At 53.2% G+C, this 27,293-nt stretch overlaps 2 protein-coding genes across 4 annotated transcripts in view; both read right to left on the reverse strand.

The window, feature by feature from the left end:
- The window catches only part of PDE9A (phosphodiesterase 9A), a 117,317-nt gene extending 116,672 nt beyond the window's left edge, over positions 1-645 (reverse strand). Inside the window, exon 1 of one of the 2 annotated variants that reach the window (XM_050784436.1) lies at positions 343-645. In XM_050784436.1, the coding sequence (XP_050640393.1) occupies positions 343-411 (69 nt within the window). In that variant the 5' untranslated portion in view covers positions 412-645. The remainder of the gene's footprint in view (positions 1-342) is intronic. The other variant, XM_050784437.1, reaches the window with a different exon arrangement.
- The window catches only part of NDUFV3 (NADH:ubiquinone oxidoreductase subunit V3), a 379,957-nt gene that overhangs the window by 229,171 nt on the left and 123,493 nt on the right, over positions 1-27,293 (reverse strand). The window lies entirely within an intron of this gene.

Raw genomic sequence — 27,293 nt, forward strand, 5'->3', positions numbered from 1 at the left:
GACCACGACCCAAGGGCTGCCCGGCGGGCCGATCCACCGGAAATTAAAGGCTTCATGTGCCAGCCCTTGAATGTAAAAACTCAGCCTAATCAGATCTTTAAAAAGAAAAGCTCTGCCTATGAAATGGAAACACTAGCCCGCCCCCCCCCAACCCCCAGGCGAGTCGCCCCTTTCCCCGGGGAGCCGGCGCATGGGGACCCCCGCCCCCGACCAGAGCTGGCGGAGCGCACGGAGGCCGCAGCCAGAACCCGCAGACGCACGGACAGTCCCGCCCCGCCGCGCCCGGCCCCGGCGCTGTTCCCGGGGGGGAGGAGGGGGTGTCTGGGTGGGGGAGGGGGCTACCTTCTGAATGCGTCCATCGATGTCCAGGTAGATGGCCTTGGGCCGGTAGCTGGAGGAGCCGGATCCCATCCTGCGCCCGGCGGCTGCACTTGGACTTTTTACTGTACTTTCCCGACGCCAGCCGCCGCGGGAGGCGGGGGAGGGGAGCAGGGGAGGGGGCGGGAGGGGGCGGGAGGGGGCGGGCGGGGGGCGGCCCGCGGCGCTCAGCCAACCAGAGCCGCGCCGCCACCGGGCCCGGGACGCCCGGGAGCCGCCGCCGCGCGCCGCAGGGTCTCCTCCTCCGCTCGGCTCGCGCTCGGGCTCGGGCTCGGGCTCCGGCTCCGGCTCGCGCGCTCCTCCTCCCGGCCGCCCGCCCCTCCCCCCTCCCCCCTTCCCCCTCCCTCCCGAGTCTCTCCTCTCTCCCCTCCTCTTCACTCCCTTCACCTCCCTTCCCCCTCTTTCTTCTTCCCTTGACTCCAGCCCCCTGTCGGCCGCCTATCTCCCGATGCCCCCTGGATAGCTGTGCAGAGCCCTGAGCGACACCTTCGGCCCGGAGCCGTCTCCCTAAGCCAGCCGTGGGGACCCGGCTCCCCACGCGGTCTGTCACTCCTAAGCCAGCGCTGGGCTGAGCGAGGCAGCGGCGCTGTGGACCCCGCAGCCCCGCCGGGAAAACTCCCCTCGCTCCTCTGTCCTCGCTGCGACCGCCACCCTCATTTCATTTGAATAGAAAACGGGAAAAGTTCCTTCTTGTTCACCCACTGCTTTCCCAAGCCTCCTCCAGCTGCGCCCAGAGCTGAAATGGCGATTTTATTTCTGTCCTGTATGGGGCCGGACCGAGGATTACCCCGCCACAAGCTCTCTGCTGGGTTCTGCATGTTCGTCCCCTACCCCCTTGTGTGAATTGCTACAGGGAGTGTGGGAAAGGCGGGAGGGAAAGGGGGCTGTGGGCATCCTCTGGACCTGCAGAGCGCAGAAGGGGCTGCCTTGGCCGCCCCCAGTTCTCCTGGGCTCCTCCAGTGGGAATGGGGTTGGTGGCTGGGGGAGGAGGCTCAGATGCCGTGGTCCTGGCCCTGGGTGTATGTCGCCTTTGGAAGCAAGTATCAAAGCCAGCCGGAGCATGTGCTATTGTTTCGTTGGAAGTGAGTTCCAAGCCACCGCTTTCCATCTGTTGAGTGTCTGAGTGCTGCTTGTTGAGAGAGTCTGGTGCACACAGGCTCCTCCTTCCCGCTGGGGCCTGCTGGAGCCGGCCAGCCAGTGCCAGGGCCAGTGGTCACTTCCTCTCCCTTCCCTGGCCAGCCTGGTCTCCACCTGGTGGATGGTCACAGGCTTTACAGACACCCCAGGGCCACTGGAGCCCTGGTGGCAGCTGGGATCCTGCGGAAGGTGAGGGCTTCCTGCCTGTCCGTGGGAGTGGCATCGTCCTGTGAGGTAAGTGGTTGCCCTCAGCCTTTGGCCAGTCCATCCTGTGTCACTTTATGTCTCCCACCTGCTTTCATGGCGGGGGGCGTGCTCCCAAAGAACAACAGCTTGGAACTCGATAGCCTGGCACCCCCTGCCCACAGCTCCAGTGGAGTCTGTGTGAGAGCTTGGGCACCATGAGCTGTGCTTTTCAAGTGACAGGGGTGAGAAGGGGACAGCCTGGAGGCCTTTGGGGTGGGGGGGCCCAGCTGGGTGGTTACAGTGGGACACCTGACTCGCCATGGGGATACTGTGTCCCGAGCTCATTGAAGTGAGCACTATTACTAGTAGTTCAATTTGTTGTCAAATGTTCCGGCGCTATTTGGGCTAATCCAGAGACTGTGCTGTTGGGGCCGCGTGTGCCTCCTGGCATGGAGTTCTTATCAGCAGATGGCTCGTTGGCTTGCCACTTAGTTATTCTCCATCCCTTATTGTCATCTGGCCTAGTCTTCTGTAACCATTTCCTCCAAGAGCCCCAGAAGGACGAGTGGCCACCCATGGGGGGTGGTTCTGCAGGGCAGTTCCCCGGTCTCAGAAGACTCTGTGTGCATCCAGCGCCAGTGCAGGCTGGCCCTAACACTGCCTGACTGATTCTGTGCTCAGAAGAATAATCGCATCTATCATTATTTTGCACTCTTAGGAGCTGGACTGGACTGCTGTATAGAAACTGGATCGATGGGGCTGCAGCAGCTGCCCAGAGAGGAACCCTTTCCTCTCCCAGATCCCCATGGAGCAGTGCGGTCTTCCGTTCATCAACAATCTCATTCCTGTGTGTTGGGTGCTGTTCTGGGCGCTGGGGATTCAGTAGTGAACAGAATAAGCAGAGATCCCTGGCCAGAGAAGCTGGCATTCTCTGGGGGAGACAGACACGATAGTATAAATAAATAGAATGTGTAGAGTGTTGCATAAAAATTAGGGCAAAGAAGAAAAATCCACAGTGAGACCCTATCTCTAAAAAAGAAAAATCCTGTGGGGAAGGGGAGATAGAACGTGCAGTGTGAAGGAGTTGGAATTTTAGAGAAAGTGGCCAGGCAAAAGGTCACGTAGGAGGAAGGACCTCATGGGCATTAGGAGCAAGAAGCCTGTGTGTGTCAGAGGGAGGGACCTCTGGCACAGAAGCCGCCTCATGCAGGAGGCTGCGTGGCCAGAGTGGAGGGAGGGAGTGGGCTCTGGGGTACCGGAGTGGGCTGTGAGGTCAGAGAGGTGACGGGGCAACCCCACGTGGTCACATGAATGGCCTGAGCTCACTCTTCCTCCACTGCATGCCTTGCGGAAGGCAGCGCAGAGGGCTGTGGTCTGACGCGAGTTTTCACAGGTTCCTCTTGGCTGCTGGAGGAGGGTGCATGGAAGGGGCCGGGCAGGGAGGCCAGTGAGCAGCAGCTGCAGCCAGCTTTGCAAAGCGTGATAGGGCTTGAACCACGGTCAGGTGTGTTGGGGTCCTTCAGCGAAGCAGATCAGTAGTGAGGAGTTGGCTCACATGAGGACGGAGGCTGAGAAGTCCTGCCAGCTGCCGCCTGCAAGCCAGAGCCCCGGGAAAGCTGGTAGTATTGCTCCGGTGTGAGCCTGAGGGCCTGACACCCAAGGAGCTGACGGTGGGCACCCAGTCCCAGGGCAGAAGGCCAGTGTCCCAGCCGGGAGCTGACAGTGGGCACCCAGTCCTAGGGCAGAAGGCCAGTGTCCCAGCCAGGAGCTGACGGTGGGCACCCAGTCCCAGGGCAGAAGGCCAGTGTCCCAGCCGGGAGCTGACAGTGGGCACCCAGTCCTAGGGCAGAAGGCCAGTGTCCCAGCCAGGAGCTGACGGTGGGGACCCAGTCCCAGGGCAGGAGAAGGCCAGTGTCCCAGCCGGGAGCTGACGGTGGGCACCCAGTCCCAGGGCAGGAGAAGGCCAGTGTCCCAGCCGGGAGCTGACAGTGGGCACCCAGTCCCAGGGCAGGAGAAGGCCAATGTCCCAGCCGGGAGCTGACGGTGGGCACCCAGTCCCAGGGCAGGAGAAGGCCAATGTCCCAGCCGGGAGCTGACGGTGGGCACCCAGTCCCAGGGCAGGAGAAGGCCAGTGTCCCAGCCGGGAGCTGACGGTGGGCACCCAGTCCCAGGGCAGGAGAAGGCCAATGTCCCAGCCCAAGCAGGCAGGCAGGAAGAAAGAGGCAATTCCTCCTTCTCCTGCCTACTTGTTCTCTTCAGGCCTTCGAGGGGTTACATGATCCCATGCACACGGGGAGGCACCTGCTCGCCACAGTCCACCACTGCAAATGCTGGTCTCATCCAGAGGCACCTCACAGACTCCCCCAAAGACAGCACGTCCCCAGCTATTGGGTGTCCTGGGCTGGCCAGGTGGACACACAGACCTCACCTGTGCAAGTGGTGAGGAATAGTTGACTCTGCATCCAAGTTGGAGGTTGTGGGGTCTTCATTTGTGCCTGTTTCCTAGGCGGACGTTGTGCCTCTTCTCTGCCCTCCTTCCCCCGGCTCTGCCTGCAGTCATGTTCCTTGGTCCTGGACAGCCTTGGTGGGGAAGTTTCCAGAAGTGGCGCCTGCTCCATGCACCCCACATCAGCCCCAGGGGCTCCTGGTATCCTAAACCTGCATCCCTGCTCTTGGCCCGGCTGCCAGGAATGCTGCCAATGTGAGTTCCTCTGAATCAAGGTAAAAATGAAGGAAACCTCCTGCCTCTGCCAGGCAGGCCACGGACCAGGCTGGGGACCCTGGGTGGGGACCAGGCTGGGGACCCTGGGGGACCCTGGATGGGGACCAGACCCGGGATAAGGCTGGGGACCCTGAGTGGGGACGAGGCTGGGGACCAGGCTGGGGACCCTGGATGTGGTCGAATACCTCCTCAGCTCAGGCCTTGGTTCTTTGGGGAATGTGGTGACTGAGTTCACATATGCACGAGCGACGTTTCCAATTGTCTGAAAACTTCAGACAGAGTGTGAGATTCTGCCCGTGTGGGAGAAGGAGGCTGGAGATGGAGGAGTTTCTGGAGGTGCCAAGCCCCAGGGCTCCCAAGAGCCAAGTGGGTCCAGCCTCTGCCTCCATCCTCTGCCCAGACTGCATCTTCTTCTGGTACCTTCCAGGGTGCACGCAGGCTCATTCCTGCATGCAGAGCTCTTTAATTCCCAAAAAAATCACACCAAAGGGGAGTTTCAAATTAGGGCATCAGAGCCAAATTGAAAATCAGAGGAGCTGAGCCCGGAAGAAGGGCCAAGACCACAGAGTGAGGAGCTGGTTGCTGGTCTCCAGGTGCCAGGCCAGCTTGCTGTCTCCAGCAAGAAAGGGCCAAGCAAAGCCACATGAGGAGAAGAGAAGGGTCTGGCCTGTCCTTGAAGAGTGAGCACCCTCCCATGAGATTGGAATCCTGGGAAGCAAAGTCCGAGCACCCCGGAAAAGTCTAAAGGGGGTTCCCAGAGGCAGAAGAAGTTGTCCAGGCGGTGTGTCCTACCACAGCCAGCAGCTCCCAGCAGCCATTGGCCATGATCAGAGCCATGGTCAGTGGCAGCTACTGAACCAGTGCCCGTGGGCGTCATCTGCCTTTTCTCTCTTGGGTCTAACCAGCATTTCTCGTAACTATTCTGAAAAGACTCCAGTCACTTCCTCCACCACCTCTTCCGAGCTGGGGATGGTACACGGGGTTGGGGAAAAATCAATTCATCAAACAAGCAAAATGTATTCAGCACCTGCTTGCTGTAGACCAGGCACCGGGCAGGGCTTGTGAAAAGGAGTTTAAGCCCTCTGGACCCTGGAAACCTTATGGGAGAGAATTAAAATAAATCAGAGGGGCAGAGGTAAGAGCTTTACCTTCTGAAATGTGCACCACTGAACACCAAGAGGAATCAGCCTGTCTTGTGCGTGTATAATGCACCTGCCACGATGAGCTCTCCAGGATGACCACTGGGCGGGATGCACCAAGAATCAGAGGAATGGGGTGACTTTGACCTGAAGAAGCTGTCATTCTCTGGGGAGACAGACAAGATGGGATCAATAAACAGACAGGCAGATGGTCTGCCCTTGACCTTCGTGTGAAAGAAGACGCTGGCACAAAGATCTCACTTCCGTGTCCGTCCTAGTAGTATTTGATTTACATACTCTCCACCTGTTTCTTTTTATGGTCTTGGTAATTGCAAAATTATTACTAGCTGTAAATATTTCAAACAATGTGGTAGAAAAGGCAAAGTCCCTCTTCTAGTAGAGAAAATGGAGGCCAGGTGCGGTGGCTCACGCCTGTAATCCCAACACTTTGGGAGGCCGAGGCGGGCGGATCATGAGGTCAAGAGATTGAGACCATCCTGGTCAACATGGTGAAACCCCATCTCTACTCAAAATACAAAAATTAGCTGGGTGTGGTGGCAGGCATCTGTAGTCCCAGCTACTCGAGAGGCTGAGGCAGGAGAATCGCTTGAACCCGGGAGGCAGAGGTTGCAGTGAGCCAAGATCGTGCCATTGCACTCCAGCCTGGGCAGCAAGAGTGAAACTCCATCTCAAAAAAAAAAAAAAAGAAAAAGAAAATGGAGACCCATCCCTTCTTACCATGGACCAGCAGGTCCCTGACGCCCGTGTGCTTCTGACTCCTGGCCAGCTTCTGGTGTTATGGGCGTTTGGATTTTCCCAATATGTTGTTGTTGTAAACAGTGTGAACAAACACCCACATCCATATCTTTTGTTGGTTGTGTTGCTGCTCTTTGGAGTTGATTTTTGGAAGTAAGATTTATGGGTAAAAGTTTTTTTGTTTTTAAGACGGAGTCTCACTCTGTTGCCCAGGTTGGAGTGCAATGGCACCATCTTGGCTCACTGCAACCCTCACCTCCCGGGTTCAAGTGATTCTCCTGCCTCAGCCTCCCGAGTAGCTGGGATTATAGGTATCTGCCACCATGCCCGGCTAATTTATGTATTTTTAGTAGGGACGGAGTTTCATCATGTTGTTCAGGCTGGTCTTGAACTCTTGACCTCAGGTGATCCTCCTGCTTGGCCTCCCAAAGTGCTGGGAGTGGCGTGAGCCACTGCGCCTGGCCAAAAGTGTGTTTTTTACACCTTTGTGTGCTGGTAAAAGCATATTTACATTTTTTTTTATTTTGCCAAATTGCCCTCCAAATTGGTTAGACCAATTTATTATACTCCCACGATCATAACACGAGAGGATCCTTTCACCACACTTTCAACAAAATAGGAGAGACTTAGTCTTGTTTATTTTTTCCAGTGTAGGGAGGGAAGGATCTTGTTTTGATTTTCATTTCTGTGTTTATAAGCGAGACAAGATGTTGCTTGTGTCTATTACCCGCTGCCTCAACAGTGAGTTTGTATTCTTTGCCCTTTTTTTCATTTTAACATCTTATTGATTTTTACAAGCTCCTTCTATGTAAAGGATAGTAACCCATTGGCTGTTATGTATTTTGCAACTCTTTTCTCCAAGTCTGTGGCTTGTCTTTTAACTTTCCTCATGTAAGTAATCAAAACTGTGCCACTTTTCCTGTAGGTATTCTGGGTTTCTCGTCAGCCCAGAAAGGAGGCATCATTTATAATAGAAAATTAAAATGGAAAGAATAAGAAAGAAGTGACCTAGATTTCCCCAGGTTGGGAAAGGAAACTGTGGCATGCTGACAGAGGGGAGCACTGAGGACGGTGACTACGACGAGGGGACAGAGGCCGAGGGAGAGGCTTCTGCCACGTCTGGTGACTGCAGAGACGGCAGGGGCGTTTGCACGCTAGCCGCCTGTCCATGTGCACCCACGGCCCACTTGTTGAGCGCATGCCACCTGCTGGGCCTGGCCATCCACCCGCGCACAGAGCCTCCCCGCTCACCGAGCTTGCACACCAGCGTCAGGCTTTGTGAAATCCAGCAGAGCTGAAACGATTTGGGATATGAAGTGTTTAGAGTGGTGGGATCCTAGGCTTTAAAAAAAAAATTATTTCCAAAAAATTTGAGCGGTGAGGTTATTTTTACCACAAACTGAGAGAAAGGGGAAGTGAAAGGGATAGAAAATTAGCCAGGACAAAGCAGCATCCTCCGTTTCTCAGAAGTGGCTGGATAGGAAAGAACAGATCCGTGTAGATGCGAAGTGGTGCTCTGGCCTTCTGGGGCTGGGCAAGTACTTGTCATTTTGCGGTTGTGGTGTGGAGTTGTGGCGCTTCATGAGGGGGCATTTGCTGGCTGCTCTGACTCCCTGCTTGTGGACAGCAAGTGCCTCTGTGGGAAGCTGGCGGGTCAGGGCCACCTTGCCTTCTCTTTTGGTGCATTTTGGTGGCCTCTGGGTCTCTGGCTTCCCCCTCCCTCTCCATCCTTTCCTCCTGCACTTCCTCAGGGATCTTTCTCTTGTGCTCATCCGTCCCTGTCATGTCCCTGCTTGGCCTCATTGGGGACTAGCTTCCCAGGGTGGCACATGTGGGCTTCTCATGGCCTCTGGGATGGTCCGCCTGGACTTCCCATGCACCCCCCAGGGTGGCCTGCCTGGGCTTCCTGTGGCCTCCCCCAGGGTGGCATGCCTGGGCTTCTTCAGGACTCCTGGGGGGGGTGGCACACCTGGATTTCCCTGGTCCCCTGGGGTAGCATGTCTGGGCTTCCTATGGCCCCCAGGGTGGCCTGCCTGGGCTTTTTCAGGACCCCTGGGTGGGTGGCATGCCTGCCTCTGTTGTCTGGTCCCTGTAGCTTTTGTCCCCACTCCTGAAGGCACCAGATACTCTGCTGTCACTTTCCTGACTTTGCACATTGTCTCACTGGAGAAGAATGTCCCTCCGTTTCTCCACCCCTTGGTCACCTTATTCTTTAAGATTTGTTACGGTGTCATCTACACGGTCACGTCTTCCTTGAATCCCTGGATCCCTGGAGCAGACCCAGGAGCTCCTCCCCAGGTCCTTGAGACCCCCAGCATGCCTCGGTGGTGCCTGCTGTGTGGCCCTGGACAGCCTGTGTCTCCTCCCCAAGCCGCAGATTTTTCATTTATCAAATGAGGATGACAACGAGCAGCCTGAAAGCTGGGGATTAACTGGGAGGATGGGAGTGTGCCTGCAAATCCCTCAGCCTGGGGCCTCCCAGGAGGCTGCCGTACAGCTGTCCCCAAGGCTTGCACCCTGTGCGCTGCAACAATGCTGGTCCTCCCCACTCTATAATGAACTTGCTGAGGATAAGGACCGAGGGAGGCTCCTGGCGGCCTCTCTGGCAGGGGCAGGCCCCACACCTGGAGCAGAGTGGACAGGCAGTGTTCCATCAGTGAGTGACTTTATGCAACCCTGCTCCTTCTGTACAAAGCTCATCTGTCTCTGACTTCATTAATATTAAAAACAATACTAAAAGCCAACTCTGCACCCCTCACCCCCTTGGGCTAAAACAGCTTTCCTGAACTGGAGAGGTGCTGCCTCATGCAGACCCCAGGAGGCCTCTGTCCCCGGCCACGGGCCTGTGACTCTCTTGTCGCCTATGCCCACTGGAGCTGGGGCCCCAGACACACGAGACGCGCACACGGCGGCCACAGGCCCCAAAGGCAGTTGCTGGGCTCTGCTGTAGCACGTGACCTTCTCGGCATGAGCTGGGGATGGCGCGGCTGGGAAGATAACCTTGTTTTGGTCACGAGGTTCTGCCATCAGCAGGGCCATCTGAGCCAGACTGCTCTGTGTGCCAGGACGGTCTCTAAGGTGGGAGTCCCCCCTGTCCCCTTTGCACAGCTTAACGTCTCTTCACGAGGAGCGTGGCCCACCTGCAACTCATCTCCCACCTTCTTTCTCATTCAGATTTCTGGAGCACTGACTGGTTTTCAATTCACACTTCTTTCCAGTGACCTGGGCTGTTCTCTGGGCCAGCCCACTCCTTATGAGCCAGTGTCTGAGTGTGACTGACAGGCACCCTGGGTGGGGCTTTGAGGCCCTTCAGGTGCAATAGGACCCTACCTCTCGAGCTCGTTGTGGTTTATAGGGCTGCATTTTTTGTGGGAAGACCAAGGAACGATGTGTGGGGAACTGGAAGAGGGTCCGAGCAGGCCAGGCTGGGGCGAGCTGGGGGCCTGGATGCTTCGGCCACAGTAGCCTGGAGGTCAATCCTTAGCCCCCCGCAGGCACTCTCAGCTCGCCAGCCAGCTGGCGTTTCTGTAAGAATCTCATTTCCTCCAGCCACGGAAAGCTCCTTGGTGGTAAATGAGCTCCTGTGAGAAGCCAAACCGAAAGGCTGGGCCTTTCCGTGTGGACCTCTCAGGCCAGCCCCAGCTGGGAGAGCGGTGGCGTCGGAGTCTCTCTTTTCAGCCTTCCCGGCCTCCGGGGGCTTCCCAAGGTGACCATGTGAGCAGCTGCAGATTCTAAGCGAGGGTCAAGGCTGATCCAAGAAGCCAAATGACCCCTCTGCTCAGGCCTGACTCCAAACTGAGTCAGCCATCAAAAGTGCAAGAAACTGCAAACTGATGATGTCATTTCCAGAAATAGGACTTGGAATCCTAATTGTCCTCAGACCTGAGCTCCATTGTCCCTAACAGCATAGACCCATAGGTCCTGTCATCCCACTCCGTAGCAAGCTGTGTAAAGAAGAGGGCTGCGTCCTGCTTATTTTGAGTGACTTGCACAGTACTTGTCACATTCCTTTAGAAATAGACTGAATGCTAGTTTTAGGCGCAAGAGCTTGTATTTATTTTAGTGAAAAACTGTGGCCATGCTTTTTCAGATTAATTTCTTTCTTTCTTCTTTTTTTTTGAGACCGAGTCTCGCACTGTAGCCCAGCCTGGAGTGCAGTGGCACGATCTCAGCTCACTGCAACCTCCACCTCTAAGGTCCTTCCTCAGCAATTCTCCTGCCTCAGCCTCTGGAGTAGCTGGGATTACAGGCACACGCCACCATGGCCAGCTAATTTTTGTATTTTTGGTAGAGATGGGATTTCACCATGTTGGCCAGGCTGGTCTTCAACTCCTGACCTTGTGATCTGCCCACCTCGGCCTCTCAAAGTGCTGGGATTACAGGAATGAGCCACCACACTCAGCCTCTGATTAATTTCTTAAGGACCGCCTGCTCCCATGAGCAGGAAGCCACCTGCTGGAGGCCCTCTCACTCCTACCTGTCCGAAACACCAGGTGTTTGCTCAGGTCAGAGGGAGTCTCTGACCCCTTCACGCAGGGAGAGCACAGGGCTCCTGCCAGCCCATTTCTTCTATTGCTTCCTGAAAACACAAGCAAACAGACCCAAAGCGCCCCTCCCCAAGCGTGTGTAAGATAATATTTCGCAGATTGCAGGATGATAGAAAACTGAACTCTTGGCTGGGCTCAGTGGCTCTCGCCTGTAATCCCAGCACTTTGGGAGGCCAAGGTGGGTGGATCACCTGAGGTCAGGAGTTCGAGACCAGCCTGGCCAACATGATGAGACCACCCCCCGTCTCTACTAAAAATACAAAAATTAGCTGGACATGGTGGTGCACGCCTGTAATCACAGCTGCATGGGAGGCTGAGGCAGGAGAATTGCTTGAACCTGGGAGGCAGAGGTTGCAGTGAGCCGAGATCACACCATTGCACTCCAGCCTGGGCTACAGGGTAAGACTCTGTCTAAAAAAAAAAGAAAACCAAGTTCTTAACAGGTAGGAAAATTCTGTTCCTTTATTTTTCTTAGCAGTGGAGCCCTTACTGGCATTTTCTTATTTGAGTAATTTGGGTCTGAGAGCCCCGTGGAGTGAGGAACACAAAGTGCCTTCACCTGGACACGGCTTTAGGGCGCAGGGTCTCTGGCGGCCCAGCTGCGGGCGCCTCCCCTCAGAAGGCTCCCTCTCTGAGGTTGCTGCTGCCTGGGAATGGCTGTTGTCATGATGCCCAGCCTTGAGGGACCATTTCCTTCCTCTTCCTCTGTTCTCTCATTCCCTTTGGATTTGCTTTCTAAGCACCGTCTAACCTGCGGCCTGCGCAGTCATGTGCCTTCCCCTCCTCTGGTGTGCTCGGGGTGGGACAGGGGGCTCTGGAGTTCGGTCCTGGATGCTCCAGTCCTCGGGGGCAGGCCCATTCTCACCACCACCTCGACACTCTTAAATGAGGGAAAACACTTTTCTGGACCAGTTTAGACCAGGAGAGGCTGCACTGTTTCTGAATCGTCTATTGGAAAATTATGTGAGGTGGGAGACAGGGAAATCTCAAGGATTTGCCAAGGTGAGAAAGCATGAGGAGGAGACGACCTGTGCCTGGCCAGGACTCTACCAAGGCCAAGCTGAGTGAGGGGTCTTCCAGCCCTTGGGCCCCACCCAGATTCAGACAATAGCAAAAACATTCGGTGAGTCTGGATCAGGGTGAGGCATTGGCTCAGAAGCTGGGAGTCGGGAGCAGGAGTTGGGGCTACACGCGGCCGGGCCTTAGCTCTGAGGAGCTTAGTGGCAGACAGAGGAGGGAGGTATGTAAATGAGAGAAAATACCCTAGCCTCCGGCCCCCTAAACCTGCACAGCCACAGGACATGACGAATGCTATCTCCAGAAGAGGTGTGCAGAAAGCTCCATCAGGGACTTATATTTTGCCAGGAAGACAGCCTTGGAAGGGTGCTCATTCTGTGCCCACAGGGCAGCCCAGTGCACACTTTGGCTGTGGGGTGAGCAGGACTCATGAAGGCTGCAAGGAAGGACACGGGGAGGGCACTCCAGGTCTCTGCAATTCTTCTCAGAGATTTCAGATGCCTCCGGCGGATCCTGCTCCCAACAGCCAGATGCCTGACGTGGAATTACCTCCAGAAATGAGGACTTTTATTTCTGGAGTAATCCAGAACTACCAACCTGGGACTTATATTTTGGTGGGGAGATAGACCATAAACAACTGATAGATGTCTAATGTCACAGCAGAGATAAGAGCTCTAAAGGAAAAAAACAAAGCAGAGAAAGGGGATAGAGAATTCCTGGAGCTGCTAGTTTAGATATTGTGGTCAGGGCACGCGTCGTGGAGATGACATTTGAGCAGAGAGGTGAATCAAGTGAATGAGGAGGAGACTCTGGAAGGGAAGGCCAGAGGCAGCGGGCGCTGGGCAGGGAGATGGTGGAGAGGAGCAGCCAGGGACCACAGTGGGTCAGTTTTCTCCGGATTGGGGTTCTGTTCTAGGCATGACAGAAGCCACTGGAGGAGGCAAAGGCAGGGAGTGAGTGGAGCCGACTTAGATGCAGGTGCACAGAGAGGTCTGTGGGGTGGCTGCGCCAGCCGGCTCTGGGGTCTGAATCCAGGTCTTACCTGCTGGGGACACTGGATACACCCCTTAGTCTTCCTGTGCCTTGGTTTTATTCTCTGTAAAATGGAGCAGTAGGGCCCTAGCAGGGACAATCTGGTATAAAGTGTGGATAGCATTTCGCCACCCAACTGATGCTGTTATCCTGCCTTTGCTCTCTCCTCCCCTGCCGCCTTTCCTGCTTTCTAACGTATGAATAGAATCCGGGCTGCTTTGCGGTGGCCCTGTGAGGTCCACATTCTGTGTAACAAGCACTAGATCACTGTTGCCATGGCAGTTGCAATTTCTTTCCCCCTCAGGAGCGTAGGTTTACGAATTGCTGAAGAGGCCCCTTTAGAGTGAGTTGAGCACTCTAGAGAAAATTTCTGCTCCCTATCAGGGGAATTGCAATCATTTCTGGAGGTAATTCCATGTCAGGCATCTGGCTGTTGGGAGGAGGATCCGCCGGGGGCAGCTGAAATCTCTGAGAAGAATTGCAGAGGCCTGGAGTGCCCTCCCCACCGTGTCTTTCCTTGCAGCCTTCATGAGTCCTGCTCACCCCACAGCCAAAGTGTGCACTGGGCTGCCCTGTGGGCACAGAATAAGCACCCTTCCAAGGCTGTCTTCCTGGCAACCACAGTCTACATTTATTTGACATTTGTTCGGGCGTAGCTCTGTGACTGTGCTTCTGAAACACCTCTGGGGGATCGTGGCTATTGCTGCTTTCATGTAAAGGTACTGCTCACTCCCTTTCAAAGCACAGTGATAGGAGCAAATCTAATAGCCCACCAGCAAAACGTTAGGCAAGCTGGTCCTCAACCATCCTAATAAACAAAGAACAAGGAGCTTTGGCCACTGCGTACAAGGACGGCCGGTACTTCAGAAACAAACAGATTTGAGCTTTTCACCGATGAGATGCCCAATGCAGATTTCAGTTCGTGATTGGATGACGCCATATGCGGTTCTCTGAAGCTTTGTTCTTGTTCTTTTTCTTTCTAAAACACAGGACTCGCAAATCTTGCTCGGATCTCAGGTGTGTGAGAATGCTTTCAGCTACAGAAGAGGGAAGCTCGGGTCAAATACACTTAAGCAAAGGCAATGTTTTGACTCATAACTAAATAGTCCGGAGATAGATCTGGCTTTAGATGCAAGTAGAATCAGGGCCTCAATTTTCCTGTCTCTCCTCCCCTCCCCCAAAGACCTTCCCCTCGGTATGGCCAGTATCGAGGTTGTCTGGCTGCCCAGAGCTCACACCCTGCCAGCCTCGTAACCTTGGTAGAAAGAGAGAAACTTCCAGAAAACTTGATAAGAAATGTTCTGGAGAGAACCCCGAGGGCTGAGCTGGGCCCCCCGTGAGCCATTTCAGCGCGGAGCCTGGGTGCCCTGACTGCTATGCTGGGGTCCCTTCTAAGCAGTAATACCCAGAAGTCGCAGGTTTAATTCGCTAGTTATATTTTTAAAATCAAATTTTTTTATTTTAGAACTATTTTAGATCTACAAAAAACTTGCAAGGATAGTACACGGAGTTCCCATAGTCCCCACCCCAGTTTTACCACCTTTCTTCAGGAGGGTACACCTGTTAAAATGAATGAACCAATACTGATACTTTATTATTAACTAAAGTCCATGTTTATTCAGATTTCCTTGTTTGTTAAAAATGTCCTTTCTCTGTCCCAGGATCCTGTCCAGGATCCCACATGACATTTAGTCATCCCGTCTCCTTAGGCTCCCTTTGGCTGTGACGATTTCCTGGCCTTTCCTTCTTTTTGATGATCTTGACGGTGTTGAGGAAGCCCTAGTTGGGTATTTTGTAGACTGTTCCTTAGTTAGTATTTTCCTGATGTTTTTCTCACGGTTAGACTGGGGTTAAGGGTGTTTGAGGGGGAAGACTACAAAGGTGCAGGGCCATTGTGGCCAAATCATGTCAAAGGCACACACTTCCAAGGGAGTCATTCCTGTCGACGCTGACCTTGGCCACCTGGCCGAGGTGCTGTGAGTCAGGCTTCCCCACTGGAAAGTCACCCTCTCTCTCCCTATCTCCAGGCCGTGTGCTCCGGAAGGGAGTCACTGTGCACAGCCCATGCTTAGGGCGGGGGGTCCACAGCACCTCCTCGAGGGGGCGTCTGCCCAAGGCATTTGGAATCTGGCATGGGGCATTTGTTTCTCCTCCCCCATGTATTTGTCTCTTCCACCATTTTTGTGTATTCTATGTGGACTCATGGGTGTTTATTTTATACTTTGGGCTTCAGTCCCACACGACTTTACTAAATGTCGTCCCCATTGTTCCAGCGTTGGCCGTTGGGAGCTCCTTCGGTTGGCACCTGTGGCTCTGTGACCCACTCCATCAGTGAGCCTCTGTTTCCGTTCCTGTTTTTTTGAGCACTTCTTTATATTCTGGCACTTACAAGATGTTCCAGGCTCATCCTGTGTATTTCCTGCCCCAATCGTAGAATCAGCCATTTCTCCAAGGAGCCCAGGTTCCTGTTCCAGGAGAGGGTATTAGAAATCAAGGCCTGGGCGCTAGATGTGCTTGTTGCTGCTGGGTGTCCCTGCTTCTAGGCCCTCTCAGCTGACAGAGCAAGAAAGCATCGTGTGTACACTGACATGGGCATGTAACATATCCATAACCAATTCCATATATGGCCTCTGTGTGTGTGTGTGTGTGTGTGTGTGTGTGTATATGTGTGTGTGTGTGTGTGTGTATATATATATATATATAATTTTTTGAGACAGAGTCTCACTCTGTTGCCCAGGCTAGAGTGCAGTGGCACAATCTCGGCTCACTGCCACCTCTGCCTCCCGGGTTCAAGACATTCTTCTGCCTCAGCCTCCTGTGTAGCTGGATTACAGGCGCGTGCCACCACGCCACATTGTAGTTTTAGTAGAGATGGGGGTTTCACCATGTTGGTCAGGCTGGTCTCTAACTCTTGACGTTATGATCTGCCCACCTCGGCCTCCCAAAGTGCTGGGATTACAGGTGTGAGCCACTGTGCCCTGCCTCCGTGTGTATATTAAGTCAGATGGGAGTTTATATTGGTCCCTTCAATTCTAATCCATTGCCACATACCACCCCAGCCTCCTCCTGCTCATCTGCTGCCTCCCACCCAGCGGTGAGGAAGCTGACCAAGCCACTTGCCGTGCGGTGCTGAATTGTTTGCCTCCAGCGTTCGTGTGCGCGGAAGTCTGGAGAGCCGGGGGTGGGCTCGCAGGACCTAGCCACCTGGATGTGGCGGTGAGGGAGGGTGGGGGGAGGGGTCCATCAGATGTGACTGCTTCCAGCTGGGGAGTCCGGGTGGGACCCTCTTCCTGGCTCCAAGGCCGTGGCTGTAGAACAGTCCCTTCTCCCTGAGCCTCAGCTGTGTTTGAGGAGCTGAACTTCAGCCACGGAATTCACGGACGATTGAACTACTGCTCTGCACAATGTTCCATAAGGGACCCGGAGAGATGCTTATTTCCTCCTCTCAGCCCAGGCTGCACACAGCGGGTCGGCTTCAGGCTCAGATGATAGGAAGGATGTTTTCATGTGTGGGAGGCGAGGAGTGTGCCCAGCTCCACAAGCCGGCAAAGGCTGCGAGAAAACACATAAAGACACTGGAAGGGGCTGTCAGACCAGCCAGAGAGAATCTTCAACCCAGAGAGGGCGTGAAAGGAACAGAGACCCTCCATGTGCTGGAAGAGGAACACGCGTTAATTCTGAGTTAAGCTGTGAGCCTCTTCACGAGAAGCCCAAGGTTAAAACGGCACTTTAAGCACAATGTTGCCGCACAATGTTGAAAGGCATCCTCGTCCTGCCTCTCACCCAAAGTGACTGTCTCTTTGAAAAGTCCCCAAGCCAGACCGAGGGAGCCTGGGCAGGGCCCCCAGAAGTCCAGCTGGTAACACTGGTAGCATTATTAAAGTATTGGGTGCCAAGTCTGCTCCTGGAACAGGGTCCCCTCTGGGGTGGTGCTGAGGCTCTTCCTGTTCGCTTTGTCCTCCTGCCATGGGGCTGGGCAGGTGAGCGTCGGGGCAGGCTGCCCTATTGGCTGGGGTGGTCCTGCACTGTCAGCGGCAGCTGTAACCAGGAGCCCCTCTGCCTGAGGCTTGAGAGTCAGCAGAGCTGACCTGAGTATTTTGGTCAAAAGTTGCCCAGCACGATCCATCAGGGAACGTGTGACGTTCTCGTGCTACGTGACCCTGAGCATCAGTTGTCTGTTGACACCCGAGCCGTCCTTTGCTGATTGCTGAAGGTTGAAGAAACCGTCCGCCTCCTGTGTTCCCTACACCTCTCCCATGCAGCCCAGGTGCTATGTCACCTCATGGTCACATGCCCCCTTCCCATCTCGGAGATGTCACTTCTTATCAGAATTCGCAAGTGAGATCAGAGCTCAGGGATGTGGTACTTCTGGGAAGGAGGTGTGGGTCACCAGAGGCAGCTTTCCTTATGTGTGTGCACGTATGTGTGTGTATGTGTGTGCATGTGTGTATATGTGTGTGTGTGCATGTGCGCGCGTGCGTGTGTGCATGTGTGTGTGCGTGCATGTGAGCATGTGTGTATGTGTCTGCGTGTGTGTGCGCGTGTGTGTGTGCGTGTGTATGTGTAGGTGTGTGCGTGTGTGTGTGCATGTGTATGTGTCTGTGCGTGTGTATGTCTGTGTGTGCATGTGTGTATGTCTGTGCGTGTGTGCATGTGTGTGCGTGTGTATGTGCCTGTGTCTGTGTGCATGTATGTGCCTGCGTGTGTGCATGTGTGTGCGTGTGTGTATGTGTCCGTGTGTGTGTATATGTGTGCGTGTGTGTATGTGTCTGCGTGTGTGTGCGTGTGTATGTGTCTGTGTGCGTGTGTGTCCTGTGGAATCCCGTGCACGAGCTGGTTTAGCACCAGTGGGAACTGGACACGAGTGTCTTATTCTGGCTGAAACCACATACAGCCTCTGAGGCTGATGAACCTAGTCCCACCTACAAAGCACATACAGCCTCTGAGGCTTACTCCGTGAAAATCTCAGAATTGTGGCTTAGGAAAATGCATAGTCCTTTCATACTTTAGAAATATTCCTTTGTCTTATTTTGCAACTTAGATTGATCCTTGTAAGAGATGCTGTGATCAGGCACATGGACCTGATGTAATTATGTGCATGGGCTGCACGGTAAAAAATGATACCGACCCATGCTCACAACAAATGCCATTGTTTGTCCTGCTTGACAGGTTGGTTTAATACGCTGGCTTTGTGCTTTAGAAAAGACAATGATGTATGAAATGGCACAAAACTGAAAAGGTAAAACCCTCTTTGGAAAATCATGCAAGGCTTTTTCAGCTGAGTTATGATGTTTGCAGGCTGTAATTAATATATCACACAATAGTGCATTGCTACAGTGCTAGTGTCACAGAACATGAAGACAACCATTTGCTTCAGTGGAAAAGCTACTCACCATTGGGAATTTATCATTCTGTGGAGGAAATATCTAGTGATTTGACTCAATGTAAACCTTTCCACGGACTGATTTGATCATCTTCAGACAGAGCTTTAATAAATCACTGTTAAATCTACTTAGCTGCCTCACGGAGAAAGGAAAAGAACTGTCTTTAAATAAACAAAATGAAAACCAGGGAATATGCACTAAAGTTCTCTGTGTTCTAATCTCTGCTTTAACTGAGGGGCAAATAAGAAACACTACTGTGGCCTGCAAGGGTTGCCCTGCCTGCCCACCCCTGGGGGAAGATGTGAGGATGCTCCCCTCGGTCCCGCTGGCCAGGGAGCTGCTTTGCCCCGGGTGAGGAGGCGATCTGCGCAGACCTCAACAGGAGGCAAGGTTTTCTCAGTCTCGGCATTTGCAGCTCGGTGCCACTCTGTGTGTTTCTGCATGAGCCTCTGGGAGAAGAAGCCAGGGAGAAGTTAAAGAGGAGGTTAATGTTACAAGCCACAGGCATCTGATGGGAGGATGCTGGTGCTGAAAGAAATAGGAGAACTTATTAATTTATCTTAAATGGGCAGGTTAATGGATTGACGGATTCATGGATACATGGGTGATGGATGGGTGGATGGATGCTCGGATGGATGGACACCTGCATAGATGTGTGCATGAATGCTTAGATCTGTGCATATATGAATGTCTGTATGTAGCTTGGGTGGATGCATGGGTGGGTGGACAAATAGATGGACAATGGATGGATGGAGAGATGGATGTGTGCATGAATGCTTAGATCTGTGTATATGTGGATGTATGTATTTGTGCTTAGGTGAATGCGTGGGTGGGTGAATGAATAGATGAACAACACACAGATGGAGAGAAAGATGATGAATGAATGTCTACATGAATACTTAGGTCTGTATATATGTATGCTTAGATCAGTATATATGTGTATTTGTATGCTTGGATAGATGCACACGTGGATGGATGTGTGCACGAATGATAAGTTCTGTGTATACATGTGTGTTTGGATGGATGCATGGGTGGGTGGATGAATAGATGGACAATGGATGAATAGAAGGATGATGGATGGATGTGTGCATGAATGCTTAGATCTGTGTATATATGGATGGTACATGTATGTGCTTGGATGGATGCATGGGTGGGTGGATGAGTAGATGGACAATGGATGGATAGAAGGATGATGGATGGGCCGGGCGCGGTGGCTCAAGCCTGTAATTCCAGCACTTTGGGAGGCCGAGACGGGCGGATCACCAGGTCAGGAGATCGAGACCATCCTGGCTAACACGGTGAAACCCCGTCTCTACTAAAAAATACAAAAAAAAAAAAAAACTAGCCGGGCGAGGTGGCAGGTGCCTGTAGTCCCAGCTACTCGGGAGGCTGAGGCAGGAGAATGGCGCAAACCCTGGAGGCAGAGCTTGCAGTGAGCTGAGATCCGGCCACTGCACTCCAGCCTGGGCGACAGAGCCAGACTCTGTCTCAAAAAAAAAAAAAAAAAAAAAAAAAAAAAGAAGGATGATGGATGGATGTGTGCATGAATGCTTAGATCTGTGTATATGTCTATGCTTGAATGGATGCATAGGTGGGTGGATGAAAAGATGGACAGTGGATGGATGGAGAGAGAAATCATGGGTGGATCAATGTGTGCATGAATGCTAAGATCTGTGTATACATGTGTGTTTGGATGGATGCATGGGTGGGTGGATGAATAGATGGACAATGGATGAATAGAAGGATGATGGATGGATGTGTGCATGAATGCTTAGATCTGTGTATATATGGATGTACATGTGTGTGCTTGGATGGATGCATGGGTGGGTGGGTGAGTAGATGGACAGTGGATGGAGGAATAGAAGGATGAAGGATGGATATGCGCATGAGTGCTTAGACTTATGTATACATATATATGTGTATGCTTGGATAGATGCATGGAGGCATACAAGCATGGGTGAATGAATTAATACATGAAGATGCAGGTTTGGGTCAGGTAAATGTCAATACATTCAGTCACAGGAGTCAGCAGGCAGGCAGACACACACCTGTCGAGCACTTGTTTTATGACAGGCACCATTCCTGATGTTAGGAGCACAAGGCTCCTACCTGTATGAGGCTTCCCTGCTAGGGGATGGGAGTCTCTGCTGGTGGTAAAGGGTCAGGAAGGCCTCCAGGGAGACGGCTTCTGACCTGAGCCTGTATGAGAAGGCAGCAGCCTTGAACAGGTAAGCAGAGCGCCCCAGCAGAAGGAAGAACTGCGGTCGAAGCTGCCGGTACTGGGGTTAGACTTCAGGAAGGCCTGCGGGCTGCAGCACCGTGCACAGGGCCAGCCCCTCCAGGTTGGCTCTCCACTCCCCGACTTCACCAGTCCTGGGTTCACCAGTGTGGACACAACACAGGCCCCTGATCTCTGGCTTCTGGTTGGGTTCAGCTGATGGGGAGCCCTGGCCGGAGCTTGGAGAGTGGACGGAGAGGTCAGGCCCTCTGTCCCTGGGAAGTTCCTCTGGCTGGCTGAAGTTACCTGTCCCTTGACTGCAGGTCACAGCTCTGCCTGGGGCAGCCTCCCACATGTGACAGCCTTCTTTCAGGTCCTGGAGGCCACTCCCGATGCCCCTTTCACCCAAGGTGGTAACAGTGCCACTGTGACTAGCCCCAGGTCACCACACCATCCCTTAGGCTTCCCTGGGGCCCTGCCCAGACCTTTATAATGGTCCTTTTCCAAATGCCCCTCCCCCCAGCAATGACCCTCATTCTAGATGTGTTTTCTGTTGGAAACTTCTAGGTAGTTGGCACAGGAGTGGCCCTCCAGGTGGAGTCAGGGATGGCAGACCCTCCAGGTGGAGTCAGGGATGGCAGACCCTCCAGGTGGAGTCAGGGGTGAGGTTGGTCACGTATTGGAGGAGACGGAATAACCTCCTTGCCAGGGGGAAATGGGCCATGGGAACACAGGGGCACGGCGGCCTCTCCGTGACTCAGAGCATTGCTGGTGTCGGTGTGGAACGGCGTGCAGGTGCAGGGGACGCTGAGGTGCCAGGAGGGAAGCCGGAGTTGCTATGGCAATGGTCGTGATTGAAGAGAGTTTGGGTCTTCTGGCTTCTCCTTACCCAGATAGGAAAAGGAACATTTTCAATGGCCGGACCTGCAGATAAGAACCAGAGGTGCAGCTCTGACAGAGCCCGCATCACCTGCGGTCCCAGGGAAGGCGCCGCGAAGGCCAGCACCCGGCTCTGTTTGTTTGGGCTGACGGTGAACACTCCACACGTGGCCAGGTCTCAGGCTGCGTGACAGAGTCCCCAATGGGATGATGTCACCCCAGGGGACTTTTGGCATCATCTGGAGGTATTTCGGCTGTTGCAGCTGGAGGGATATGGCTGGTGTTTGGTGGGCAGAGATCGAGGATGGTGCTAAGCATCCCACAGTGCACAGGGCGGCCCCACAGCGAAGAACGACCCGGCCCAGTGGCCCTGGTGTGGGGCGGAGAACCTCGCTTGGAAAGAAGGGCACCGGTGGGTGAAGAGTGGGACCCTAAGATGTGGGGTGAAGGCGCTGGAGCATGTGTGCTGAAGATTTCCAACTCCCAAGTTCCAGAGCCTCCTTTGCACCCAAGGCAGCCTCACTCCTTTGAGGATACCAGGCCTCCTCTACATGGAAGCTGTCAATGACTGGACAGGCCATGGCCTCACCAGCTCATGCCATCCCCATCATCATCTCCCTCTACCATTCCCAACCACCTTCCTCCCGCCAGGCCCACAGTGAGAGTGAGACCAGCGCTTCCCTTCTCAGACTATAACCTGTACCCCAGTCCCTATGTCCGCAGGGTGTTCTACTGAAATGCAGATTCCCATGAACTAGGCCTGGGCAGGGTGGGGCCTGAGGTCCTGCATTCTGACCAGCTCCCCAGGGCCGCTTGGGACCAGGTGTTGAGTAGCCAGGAGGAGTTAGGCTGCAACACAGCCCTGATGGACCCCGTGGGGCAGATGGCTTCCCATCCATGGAAAGGGTTCAAGGCCTTCTCACGTGTGTCGGCAGGAACCAGAGGAGCACATGTGCAAGCTCCATGGGGCCAATCCCAAGACATGGGGCAGCCACCGGGACGCAGGACGGGATGCCGGGGCTGGGCCTTAGCTCTCCGTGGAGCCCCCTGTGGAGCTGCATAAGCTATAGATGCCTCAGTCCCACCCCCAGCACTTGCGATTCCATTGTCTGGGGCAGGGCTTGGGCATCAGGATTCTTTTTTTTTTTTTGAGATGGAGTCTTGCTCTGTTGCCCAGGCTGGAGTGAATGGCCCCGCACGATCTTGGCTCACTGCTACCTCCACCTCCTGGGTTCGAGCTATCCTCCTGCCTCAGCCTCCCTAGTAGCTGGGACTACAGGTGCATGCCACCACACCTGGCTAATTTTTGTATTTTTAGTAGAGGTGGGGTTTCACCATGTTGGCCAGGCTGGTCTTGAACTCCTGACCTCAGGTGATCCAGCCTCCCAAAGTGCTAGGATTACAGGCGTGAGCCCCCATGCCCAGGTGGGCTTTGGGATTGTTAAACATCCCTCAGGTGAATCTAATGAACAGCCAGGGCTGAGAACCAATGGTTAGGTGTGTTGACTGGGGCCTCTGGAGTGGCACCTATGGTTAGGTGTGTTGACTGGAGCCTCTGGAGTGGCACCTGTGGTTAGGTGTGTTGACTGGAGCCTCTGGAGTGGCACCTGTGGTTAGGTGTGTTGACTGGAGCCTCTGGAGTGGCACCTGTGGTTAGGTGTGTTGACTGGGGCCTCTGGAGTGGCACCTGTGGTTAGGTGTGTTGACTGGAGCCTCTAGAGTGGCACCTGTGGTTAGGTGTGTTGACTGGAGCCTCTGGAGTGGCACCTGTGGTTAGGTGTGTTGACTGGGGCCTCTGGAGTGGCACCTACTGACAGTCTTCTAGGCTGGCACATCGAAGCCTGGGCTCAGAGAGTGACAGTCCGCAGGAGGGCTGGGGGGCCTCTGCCTTTCTAAGAAGAATCCTGATGTGGAAGAAGCCAGTCAGAGACAAGGGGGTGCAACTTCCCCGTCAAAATGGGAAGGACTGGTGGTCCGACTGGTGAGGATCTGTGGCAGTGGCTGGCTGGTCACAGGGTTAGAAAATGAATTAGGTGGGCAGCCTCCTAAGAGATACATATGTAAGGAAGAAAATTCAACATACGTGTGTGAGCAGGGGGCAGAAACATCCAGCCCGTGGTGGAAGCCCTGGATCTGCCCTCCACATCACACCTCTGCCAAAGCAGTTAACCAAGCCCCACACTGCACCCCAGGGGAAACTGCATGAAGCTGGGGCAGCAGCAAAGGCCTGAGAAACGCTGGGGTGGGGATCTACACCGTAAGCTCAGGTAGCACCCCTTTTTAGTTGGTGCAAAATCAGGTGGATCTTAGGGTGTGACAGTGGCTCTTTCTTCACAGACGTGATTACCTGGTGACATTGGAACCCACCTGTGGCTCCACATGTGGTATCGTCACAGGAAGTTGTGAAGTATCAGCCCCAGGACCTGACATGTACCTATTGCCTAGAAAATACCTTCTTTTCTCTTCCAATCAATAAGGAAAACCAGGCCAGGGGTGGTGGCTCATGCCTATAATCCCAGCACTTTGGGAGACCAAGACAGGAGGATTACTGGAGCCCAGGAGTTCGAGGCTGCAGTGAGTTCTGATCACACCACTGCACTCCAACCTAAGTGACAGAGTGAGGCTCTGTCTCAAAAAAAAATTAAAAAAAAATTTTTTTTAAAGTAATGAAGACCCGAGCAGTTTACATTGTGGAATGTTGGAGGGTGTGCTTGAGCTCACCACAGCCACTCTGCCTGCCAAATCCACTGAACGCCAGGCCTTGGACAAATGCTGAGTCACCAACGTTTTCCTGGTGGGACAAGCTGACGACCTGGTGGCAGATGAATTATGCTGAGCCCCTCCCATTGTGGAGGCGACAGCCCTTCATCCTCACAGGGACAAATCGATGTGTCGTCCTTGGCCTCAGCACCTCTGCCAGCACTGCTGTTCCGGGATTTGCAGAAGAGCTCACTCACCAGTCACTGTGGTGTTCACATCACATCACCTCCAAAGGGGACATGTTTTATAGCAAAGGGAGTGCTGCAACCCCAAACAGAGAAAATCACCAAGTGACCATGTGACCTGAAGCATACAATTGCATACGCGCAACAGAATTCCACTGTAGAGTGGAAGTTTTCACACGGGAGAGCTGGCGTGAGCCACCTGGAAGACACATAGCTCAGACTTAAGAGAACCTGCCCCGCTCCTTCACTAGCCCTCCCTCTGCCACACCTGTGGCCACAGGGGTTTCCCTGGCCAGTGAATGGAGAAGGGGAGGGCAGGCCCAGTTAGCAGAGGGTCTGGCTGTAGGATACACAAGCCAGAAGGGGGGGCCAAGGTACTGCCACACAGCAGGTGACCCTCAAAGACAATGCTGAAGGAAAATCCTCCTGGGAGCAGTATGCCATGAAATGCTTCATGCAAAAGTAGGGTTGGCTGAAGATACAATTGTGTGTTTACAGATTCATAGGCAATGGCAAAAGCATTAGCCAGCGGGGCCAGTGCCTCCCACTGAGAAGCATCCAAGTTGCTGTGAGGACAGTGGCACTCGCCAGCACTGGCAGGTGCAGGCCAGAGACAGGAAAAAACACAAAGAGGAAACTGGTGACAAGGTGGTTGTATTAGGCAGGGTTCTCCAGAGAGAGAGGATCAATAGAAGACATGTATATCTATCTATCTATCTATCTATCTATCTATCTATCTATCTATCTATCTATCTATCTATCTACCATCTATCTCATCCATTCATCTACCTAGCCATCTATCCTATCTATCTATCTATCTATCTATCTATCTATCTATCTATCTATCTATCTACCTATCTATCTACCTATAATCTATCTATCTGTCTATCTACCATCTATCTCATCCATTCATCTATCTAGCCATCCATCCTATCTATCTAATCTATGTATCTATCATCTATCTCATCCATTCATCTATCTATCTAGCCATCTATCTCATCCATCCATCCATCCATCCACTCATCCATCTATGCATCTATCTATCTATCTATCTATCTATCTATCTATCTATCTATCTATCTATCTGTCTATCCGTTCATCCATGCATCTATCTGTCTCTCATCCTTCCTCTATCTATCTATCTATCTATCTATCTATCTATCTATCTATTCATCCCATCCATCCATCTATCAATCAATCAATCAATCAATCATCTATCTATCAAAATGGTCATAAGAAATACTTGAAAATCCTCAAGAAGGCAAGAAAGGAGAAAAAATGGTACAGAAAATAGTGGACAAATGGAAAACAGATAGTAAAATGGTAGGCATAAGCCCAAATATATCAGAAATGATTAAATTAGATGAAAAAAGTTCTAAAATTTTAACAGAAAAAAAATGCACTCTATGGGCATGACATGAGCCTGAAGTTAGAGGTTCTGCTTCCAGCTTCGCCTGTAACCAGCTCTGCGGCTTCGAGCCAGTCCTCCTTGTTCCACACAATGTTATGTCTCAGTGGGAGGCGGTGGGATGAGGGTCGCCCACCTGTCTCAGCCCCAGCCTGGTCTAGATTCCCTCTGAGAAGTGCCTGAGTTGACATGAACACAGCGGCGCTTCTCAGCGCTGACAGGTGTGGGCCAGAGACAGGCAGCCAAGCACTTTGAATAGCGTGTTTAGGAGGAGCGCCAGGCTCACAGCTGAGTGTGAAGTGTGTCTAAATGTCTATTCTTCCTGCCTGCATCTGACAAATAATACTGCACTAAGAAGTAAAGATAAGGCAGAAAAAGAGGAGTTCAGAGCCGAAGGAACCAGCGCTCACCTCCAGCAATTGTTTTCAGGAAAAGACGAAAACTTCCGTGCCCAGTGGCACACAGGGCTCGTGTGTGTCTCCTCGGTGATCAGCCCACCCGGGGCCATGGCTGGCGTCCTCCTCAAACCCAGTTCCCATCCACCAAGGTTGAACTGGAACACTTCTCCCTGCGTCTCCTTCTTTGAATGACTCAGGTTTCACAGCCTTCAACAGCACCTGCCTCTGCACTGTGACTTCCACAGCTCAGATCTCATTGCAAGGAGCTTTCAAGTATGATGGGGAACGTTGGCTTTGCTAGCCTTTCAAGAACAGCCCTTGGAAGATAAGGTAGATCTGCGTGTGCTTCAGAACTGACACCATGACTACGATCACGCCAGCATTAGGGCTTGCTTTGGATAAAACCTTAGGAAGACGGAAAGCCTTCTTTCTAAAGTTTATTCCACTTTGCTTGTCCATCTGCATGTATTTCATTCTTGTGTTGACCACTGGACCCCAGGTTCCAAGAGATAGGGACTCACTCTGCTTTGCCCAAGCCTGCACCTGGCATCCCGGACAGCATCCTCTCAACAAATGCTGGATAACAAAATAAAACAAAATGATGGAAGACTTCAGGGACCTAGAAAGCAACGCACAACTCTAATGGAAACCTGAACTCCACAGAGGAGAGAGTGATGTCCAAGACCCTTCTCATTAGGAACCTACGGCACGTAGACAGCTTTCTGCCGGCACCATCCACCTCGAGAGGAAAGCAGAGAGAGCGCTCGGGGGAGGGAGCAGCCTGTGTGCTAAGTGCTAGCACTCCAGGAGCCGAGGGCCCCCTGTGTGTGGCTGCACCCCTCTCGCCCCTCTGCATTGCTGGAAAAGGCACAAAATGTACCCAGGACTTCCCACGTGTCTGGGTCCATCCATGAATTGACCCACTGTGTGGGTCAGCTTGGCCTGACGTTGGGTTTTGAAGATGGGGTTGGGGTGATAACACCAGAAAAGTACTGGAGCCAGACCTGGGAAAGCATTAATTACCCGCCCAATGGCTTACCTTCACTACACAGCAAAACAGAAGCATTGCTAGGGAGACAAGAGCGTGGCGAAGGTGCATCTTAGTGTGCTCTGGCTCCTGTAACAAAAACCACACAGTGGGGGCTTA

This window comes from Macaca thibetana, chromosome 3 (assembly GCF_024542745.1).
Source record: "Macaca thibetana thibetana isolate TM-01 chromosome 3, ASM2454274v1, whole genome shotgun sequence".
NCBI classification, from domain to species: domain Eukaryota; kingdom Metazoa; phylum Chordata; class Mammalia; order Primates; family Cercopithecidae; genus Macaca; species Macaca thibetana.